Consider the following 8,595-nt stretch of genomic DNA (forward strand, 5'->3'; position numbering starts at 1 on the left):
ATGTGACCTAGAGTACCTGTCCCCAGGCACTGTACAATCCCAATCCCATTCAGATCAGTTTGGGGATGACTTATCCTCGGAGGGAGATAATCTGACTCCCGAGTCTGACTAATATCATAAATTTCAATTGCACTAATTTGTTTTTTGGTCTGTCTCTTTCCTGATACTGCTGATGCTGCTGCTGTTTGCGGTGTTGTGCTGGCATTATTCAGAAATCACTGATATTTTCTCCATTCATTTTGCAAGCAGCGAGGCATCTCCATTGTCAAACACAGCTACATTTTCAAGAGCGGGAACGCCTCCTCATTTTCAAACATGGACAGTAATGTCAATACGTACAGGTGTTTAGAAAACAAAATAACAGTACAATAAGTCAAACACAATACAGTATATCTGCTGACTGCAAATGCATTTTGCAAAAAGTATTTGCTGGGGTGCAATTTTAATTTAAAACTATGTCCATTATCTTCTCATTGCAATTCAGAACAGCCTAATTAAAGTAGTAAGGATCCAATCATATCATATGCTCCAATTAGTAAATTAGTCAAATTAGTACCAGCTCACATCAATGTAAATACACAGTATGCAACATCAACTGAATTCTGATTCTAAACAGAGTCAGCTAACCCTCGCCTGCTCTTCCGGAAGATTCGGAACATCCTCTCCACCCCCTGCTGCTGTGGTGGATCCTTAAGAACAGAACCTAAATGTTGGCCATAATGTAATAGGTTCTTTCTTATCTGTTTATAAATGCAGGGTAAAGAGGATTTAAGGGTGTGCTGCCTAAATGTCGGCCTGCGCTGATTATGTTGCCTGTTATGTAACCACAGCCTTGCCACAGCGAGAAGGTGAGCTATGCTGTGCTCCTCCTAAATGCCAGAGGGACTTAGACAGGTTAGCCAATCTTAAAACTGCTCCCGGACTGAAAGTGAGGGAAACAGTGAAATGAAGTGCTGGAAATGCAGGTAGAATTATACAAGGAAGTATTGCGTGAAACAAACTTTCCTCAGTACAAAACAAACAAGCCATCAAATAGAAACAAAACAATGTTGAAAAAACCCGAAGATGGAACAAAGCACCCTAATGTCTGAAATGTCTTTTGAGAACACTCAATAATCAAACCCTGGCGCCATCGCTTCAAGTTTCACAAAATAAACAGAAGTAAGGTAGGAATCCATTTGCAAAAGAGGCTAAAACCCTCTCTAAAAATGCTAACGCCCATTGATTTTTTTAACTTAGGAGAGACCACAATTCATGCGGAGATGAAAGCTCGGTAATGAAAAGCAGGATGCACCTGCTGCTGTTGCTAGTGGCATTGGGCAGCATTCACTTGCTGACCAAGGGTCTCCGCAGCAACATAAGGAGGAGCAAAGCCCCTGGCACAGATATGGCACAGATCTATTGGCATAAGAAGCAGAAAGAGCATGGGTCCATTGTATGGCAAACTGCTATATGTGGTCCATGATATCACCTTACTATCTAGGAGACCAGAGAGAAAAAAACCTGACCACTCCTTTGTGTGTTTATATTTGATGTGTGTGTGTGTGTGTGTTTGTATGTGCGGTTTCACATAGTGTCTGCTTGTAACTGCATGTACGCACACACCTGTCCATGCAAGTGTGCACTGTAGACTACACGTGCGTGCATGCTAGTGTGTGTCTGTGCTAGTGTGTGTCTGTGCTAGTGTGTGGGCCTCCTGATTCATGGCCGTTCCTCCTACTCCCTCCACAACCAGTGGCCTATAGTCCACAAAAAAACCTCCCCTGCACACACAGATAGTCCTCCATGGCACTAAAAGTCTGATATACACCAGCACTGGCGCCTTGTTATAAATCATGTTGATTCATTCATCCCGCCCGCTACCTAAATCAAGGTAGTTTGAGTATTAGCAATATCCTGAGATTTGTAGCATATTTTGGCCACATAATTCAGTTGCCTCTACCCACGTAAATAGCACAAGCAGAGTTCTCTCTCATTGCTCTGGATGTAGAAGAATGATACTTGGGCCGGCTATAGTCGCCGCATGAATACGCAATGAGACCATTACAAACTTTGAAAGTGATCTATAAATCCTGATGCCGGGGAAATAATGCCAGACATTTGTTATCATGCAATAAGGAGGATACACTGAACTGATAGTGTATGGAAATATGTTTACGAGAAGGTGCACATAAATCAATGGGTGTCCAAAGAGGAAGTGAGCAGGAAGAGGTGTTCCATATGATGGCATTAGCAAGGCTGGATACTCAAGCAAACAGATAGCATTTTTCAGGCACTGTTTTCTACCCATGACGTGAGGTGCAGTGGTGGCGGCTGAAAGTTTGTTGTGCTTTCACTGTGATTAAATATGGAAACATGATCACGACGGATTAACAAGTATGACATTGCTTAAGAGTTTTAGCAGTAAGCATGTGTGAGACGCACGTGGGAAGCACTCGGCTGGTTAGCAAGCTCTTAATATAATCAAACAGTGTTCCTGCAGGGAAGCACAACAGCTGTGTTCCCTCACATCTAAACCCTTTTCTGTGACTGTCTCTTGAGTACCCCATATCGGTATCCCCTATCATGTAACAGTGCAACGTGTAATGTCACAGGTACTACAAGCCTATTTCCCACAGGAGATTTCATAAAGTTCCTTGAAAACCAGGGCACATTTTTAGCTACAATTTGACATAGATTTGTGACGACAAGGTCTCCACGTGCTGCTTGCCCTTCCGTGCGATCACCTTTTCAGAAAAGCTCCATTGTGCCCATACCTGAGGCTACGGCTGCCTTAAGAGGTTGCCTATTTATAGTGCTATGCTGTGCCAAGGTAGCCACAGAGCAGCTCTCCCTGGCGATTCTCCCTGTTTTTCTCCTGCCCCGTTGCCTGTTGTTGTGCCTGCCTCACCCCCCCATTTGAAAGCAGACTAGGTCCAGCACCCACCGAATCCACTAACACACACTGGGCTGGGCTCTGGTGCTGCATGGGTCTCCTCAATCTGCTGACCATTACTTTCATTATTCATGAATTTTGTGTTTGAGCTCTGAAGCTATCACTTAGAAAACTGCAGTTCTCTCTCTCTCTCTCTCTCTGTCTCTCTGTCTATCCTTCAGGGCCAGTCAATGCTCTTCAGAACTTTCAGACATGCACTATAATCCTACCTTTGCTGACCTCACCACAAATGTCATCGCCTCTGTGCCTGACCTTTGTTTTTCAGCAGTGGCAAGTTAGCCACTGTGTGTGTGTGTGCGTGTGTGTGTGTGTGTGTGTGTGTGTGTGTGTGCACGCATGTGTGTGTTGGGGATGGAGGGTTGGGTGTCAGGAATTGGTATGCGGTGCTGTAATGTTTGGACACCTTCTGCTGGAGATGCCTGCGAGACAAAAGTAATGTGATCCTTGCCCATGATGGCTTTGGACAAGGCCTCACACTGCATCACAAAAGCACGGCTATGTAGCGAGCTCGTAATGGAATTTAGCTGGCCCAGGGTCAGTTTGGACGACAGCCCAAAAAAATAACAACAACAAACAACAACAAAACAAACATGCCTTTTTAGGGACTAGCTCTTTTCCCGTATCCCCTTCCCCAATCCCCCGTGTCTCCACTTACCCCCTGACATGTTCTTGTTGGGTTATTCTCTCCTCTTTTAGCGGCAGACATATAAAAAAAAAAAAGCCATGTGGTTTTGTGCTCCATTGCTGCCGTTCCAGACTGGAGACCTTTAGTGGGGGAGTCAGCACTATGCCCATAATTTGATTTGAGGGATTTCCAAAGCAGGTCTCTCTGCACAGTCTGCCTTCGACATCGCACAACCTATGTCAGCCCCCACGGCAAGACTTAAGAGCGATGGAAATTGAATATGCAAATCTTTAAATAAATATATAAACACAAACACACACACACACACACACACACAGCAGCAGCACAGGCGCCACAGATTTGATATAACATGAGACAAAACAATTTACAATCTGTGAAGTGCTGCCGCCTCCTTATGCAAGCGATATGTTGGAACAACAGGCTTAAAAAGATGGTCAAATATAAATCACACTTCTTTTGAAGTTTAGTGAGGTGTAACCAAAGATATACATTAGGTCACACTGAGACAGCAAAGCTTTCAATGCAGGCTTCATTCCAGGCATCCATTTCAGGGTTGCCCTCGACACCGCATCTTGTACACAAAGCAGCGTCTCTTAGCTCTTCCTCTGCTCGGGTGTCAGAGCAGGGGAGATGGAGGAAATTGAATAACAAATGATTCCTGGATCCGACTAGGAAATGCCCAAAGAAAAAAAACAGATGACTATGCATTTATGGAAAAAACCATACCACGGTAACATAAATCCAAAGCAAACACACACACACACACACGCACACACACATATGCACACACACACAACATGGCTGTAGCTGCCACAAATGCAACAGCGGTATTTCAACCTGCATTACTGTGAGGTGGCCTTGCACCTCTGTCAAACTTTTAAGAGGATGTTTTTATGATACACTCTCACAGACATGAAATACAACTCCCTTGTGCTTTGGGCCCTGTCCAAGAGACTCATCATAAATAACCACTGATTGGGTTTCATCAGTGCGGCCCGACTAATGGATGACTTAGAGCATTCTGTCTAAATGGGCCGAGATTCAGCAGTGGGCTTGAGTCATGCAGGACATGCACAAACACATGCACACGCACACGCACACACACACACACACACGCACACACACACACACACACACACACACTCTCTCTCTCTCTCTCTCTCTCTCTCTCTCTCACACACACACACAAACACACCCAGTAGATAAACAGAAACACTGGGACTCTTTCTAAAAGGACAATATTCTGCTTTAGATGCCTGACTAAGAATCACATTTTACCATGTCACTGCAATTAGTGTCTTTTCTTATTCCATCCACTTGACTTGACAGCATAAGAGACTAACTAGAAGCACAACACCTGCCTGATGACATCTGATACTGAAACACACCTGTCCGTGATCTGGCATGGACCTGGCTCTAATCTGGCCCTGATCTGGCCTGGAGGCTTCAGATAGTTGCCAGATCTGTTCCATAATCCTCTTGTATCTGGACTGACAACCGAGTGCTTAGTGCCTACTGTAGTTGCTCGTGGTACCTCTGTGTGGGCTGAGACGCAAGCAGAGTGCTTCTCCTCCCTGCTGAAGAGTCAGCTCCTTCTGGTCATTTATCAGTGTCTGCTCTGTGTGTGTACGGCCCAAAATATTCTTGCTTCCTGTTGTAAAGATACATATCTCCTCCCCAACCTGTCACCCATCACACTCCTCTCCCTTTCTTCCTCTTTCTGTTACTTTCTCTCCTTTGTTTCTTTGTCTGACATATGCAGTCATTTCCATAATAACAGTCTAGCTGTCACATCAGATATTCTCAGTGTGTGGGGTTAGGGGACAATGGAAATTTTTCTGGCAACAAATTGAGTTCATGATCTACTCCAGAGCCTGTGCAAACAAGTAAACAAAGACACAAGTAAACAAACCAACATCAGATTCTCAACAATTAGACTGATGAGCCAGAGAAGGCGGCAAGCGGCGCCACCGGACGTAACCACCTTGGCAATGAGAGAAGATCCAGTTACTGTGGTTTTTAAAATTCATTGGACCTGCTTTGGTCCCTTGCTAGTGTGTGTGTGTGTGCGTGTGTGTGTGCGTGTGTGTGTGTGTGTGTGTGTGTGTGTGTGTGTGTGTGTGTGTGTGTGTGTGTGTGTGTGTGTGTGTGCGCGCGTGTGTGTGTCAGAGCCTTTTGCTCCTCTTCACACACACACACTTCACTCCCTCTTACCTTAGCAGCCACGGATGAGCTGGGCTTTTCCAGGAGGTCCCAGAGCTTCTTGCGCTTGTTCGGGCAGCAGGTGTTGTCGAACTCGCACTCGCCCTCCCGCTCCCTGAGCGTCTCGGCCTCGCGCCGCAGCTCCTCGTTCATCTGCTCCTTCTTCTGGTGGTAGCGCGCCTGGCAGCAGGACTCCAGGTAGATCTCGTCGATGCCCCAGTAGTCAAGCTCCTGTCCGAAGGAGAGCGCGCACATCTCCTCCATCATGTGCAGCTTGCCCGTGCGGTAGAAGTTGAGGATGGAGGTGAAGGCGCCCGGGTGCCGGTCGAAGAAGTACTCGTTCTCGTTCAGGCTGTAGTCGTCGCACACCTCCATCAGTGCCTCGTGCGTGTTGCAGTCCCGCAGCTTGCCCAGGCGGGTGCGTGGTAGTCGGTCCAGGGTCCGCCACAGGACCTCGTGGTTGAGGCCGCCCACGTTGATCCGGACCCTCCGGGACCGGGCCTTGGTCCGGATGATGTCAATGGGCTCCGGAGGGAGGGACGCCCCGGCCCTAGCACCGCCCTTTGGCACCCCGGGGCTGGTCGCCTTCTCTGCCATGGTGAGCAGCGCCGTGGGGTGGTGAGGCTTGCCAAGACGAGACGATACAGAATCAGAACCAGACAGCGGGGTGACACAGTAGGCTAATTATGTTGGGTCCTCCTTAGACAAGTCCCTCCATGACTGAAAAATGAGATTTAGAAAGATAGAGAGAGAAAAAGAGAGAGAGAGAGAGAGAGAGAGAGAAAGAAATGTAAAGGGAGGGAAAAGATTGACTCAAATCCAACAGCTTTTGCACTGATAGGGTGGCTTAAGTGAACAATGATTAGAACACAACTAATAATTCTTCTGATCCTCTAATGATCACTCATTGACAAAAAGTGGAACTGTCATCTGTTGTTCTTATGCTACTGCCTTGATAGGTTCTTCTTTGGTGAAATCCAAATGTGGAGAATGTGCATTGTATTTTCATGCAACTACAATTGTCCATGCACAAGAACCTTAACAGATCACACTGCATTATATTTTGTTGACTATGTTTTGTTGCCATGGTTTATACATAGAGCGTTGCACTTTGGACCTTACAAAAAATAAAAGAACAGTGAAGTAAGAGACTACTACAACATGGACTGCTTTGACCAGATGTCAAAATATCGATACAGTACACTATGTTTACCTGTAGTTTACAAGAGCATTATCTCCCTGCCACATTGAGCATTAATCATGTAAGCATCGCCTGCTATCTTCTCAAGGTTACGGGTCCACCTCGGTCCAATATAAGCCGATGTATGAGCGGATATACATGAGTAGCCTACATATTATCACGGAACATCTTCTGCCACTGTCCGCTGCTCCTTTTACCTGAACAGTTTAGCAGTGTATTCTGACCTACTTCAGTGCCAACACTTATCATGGACACTTTAGTAAGAAGATACTATGGAGGAATGTAGGAGATTCCAGGGTTAATCAAAGCTTGTCTGGTATAGTTCTTGACATTAGCCTCCTTGATCATTTCTGAAAAATCATTCTGATCCCACCATAAATTCAACAAGGCGCAACAGTTTTCAGCCCAAGTCGACATACAACAAGCTCAATGCTTTTTCCTGAGGTGATGAGAACAGTTAATGTGGTTTCTAAGGAAGCGCTGGTGTTTTTAACATCATTGGTACACTTCGTGTCTCCACTCAGGCTGTTGTTAAGAATTATTATGTCTTTGCCATCTCGTTTCTTAATTGTTGACAATAAGGTGTGAATTGTTTAATTACTGTCTCAGTTGTCAAAAAGGTATCAAAACTGTTGCGCGTCCTTAAAGTGACACGATTACACTGCAACACCTGCCAACTGTCTAAAAACTAAGATAAGTGTGTTTTGAGATTCGTGTGTTTCAAAGGCCACATAAAATCAAAATACCCACTTTATCTCGAGAAAAGCGTGTTTGACATCATCGTGTTTTAAAGTAGCCTGTCGTCTCAATGAAATACAGTTTAAATGTAGGTACCCAAATTAACAAATGATGCTATAAAACAAAGCTCTTACCTCGCTAGAATAAACCACCTTTTGCATGCAAACCCCTCTGTGTTCAAGTGGATAGGGAGAATGAGAAAAAGGCTGCGGGACTCTTTTTTCCAGGAAGCTAAGATTCCGTGTTCTCCGTGGAAGCTTCGATAACTACAGATGCGTCCCACATTTTGTACAAAGATATTAAGAGAAAAAACAAATTGTCCGCTTGGAAGAAAAATTAACAGCTACACAGCAAAAAAAAACCCTGCAGCACGTTACGCGAAAAAAATCTCTTCAAAGAGTACCGTTACCTCCATCGACGCGTGATATAGTGAGACGGGATGGCTGCAGATGCCGAACGCGTAAAAATCGGGCTGAGGAGAGTAAGCGTAGCATAGAGTGAACTGCAGAATGACACCCAGCAGCAGCCTAGGGAGAGAACACTGCGAGGGTGAAGCTCTCCGAGTTGCATCACTGCCTGGAGGTGAAACCTAATTGGATTGGTCTGTACATCACCAAGGACAGCAGCAGATCAACTAGAGCAAGAATACTTCGCCCAACAATCAGTTACAGCTCTGCGTTCCGCCGAAAGAAATTGAGTATGAAAAATGACTTCTAGTGGACACATAGGTCCCGGCAAGGCGGTCATAGTGCGTTGAAAGTTCAGGCTCCTAACTGACTGGGAAAGTTGTATGATCTCATCACAGGCAGACGCCAGCCCATAGCCCAACCTCTTGCATTGTTATTGCTGCAGCTGTCGGCTCTGGCACTGTTA

General features: G+C 45.5%; 1 protein-coding gene across 1 annotated transcript in view; it reads right to left on the bottom strand.

The window, feature by feature from the left end:
• Positions 1 to 8,361, bottom strand: part of kcnb2b (potassium voltage-gated channel subfamily B member 2b) — an 83,268-nt gene extending 74,907 nt beyond the window's left edge. Inside the window, exons 1-2 of the mRNA XM_076290661.1 lie at positions 7,857 to 8,361; positions 5,796 to 6,503 (exon numbers count right to left, since the gene is read on the bottom strand). Coding sequence (XP_076146776.1) covers positions 5,796 to 6,380 — 585 coding nt within the window. The 5' untranslated portion in view covers positions 6,381 to 6,503; positions 7,857 to 8,361. The remainder of the gene's footprint in view (positions 1 to 5,795; positions 6,504 to 7,856) is intronic.
• Between the last annotated feature and the right edge of the window lie 234 nt (positions 8,362 to 8,595).

The sequence above is a fragment of the Alosa pseudoharengus genome, unplaced genomic scaffold (assembly GCF_046254945.1).
Source record: "Alosa pseudoharengus isolate Yale_2024_CS ecotype anadromous, Long Island Sound unplaced genomic scaffold, YU_APseudo_1.1 YU_APseudo_1.1_scf_18, whole genome shotgun sequence".
Taxonomy (NCBI): domain Eukaryota; kingdom Metazoa; phylum Chordata; class Actinopteri; order Clupeiformes; family Clupeidae; genus Alosa; species Alosa pseudoharengus.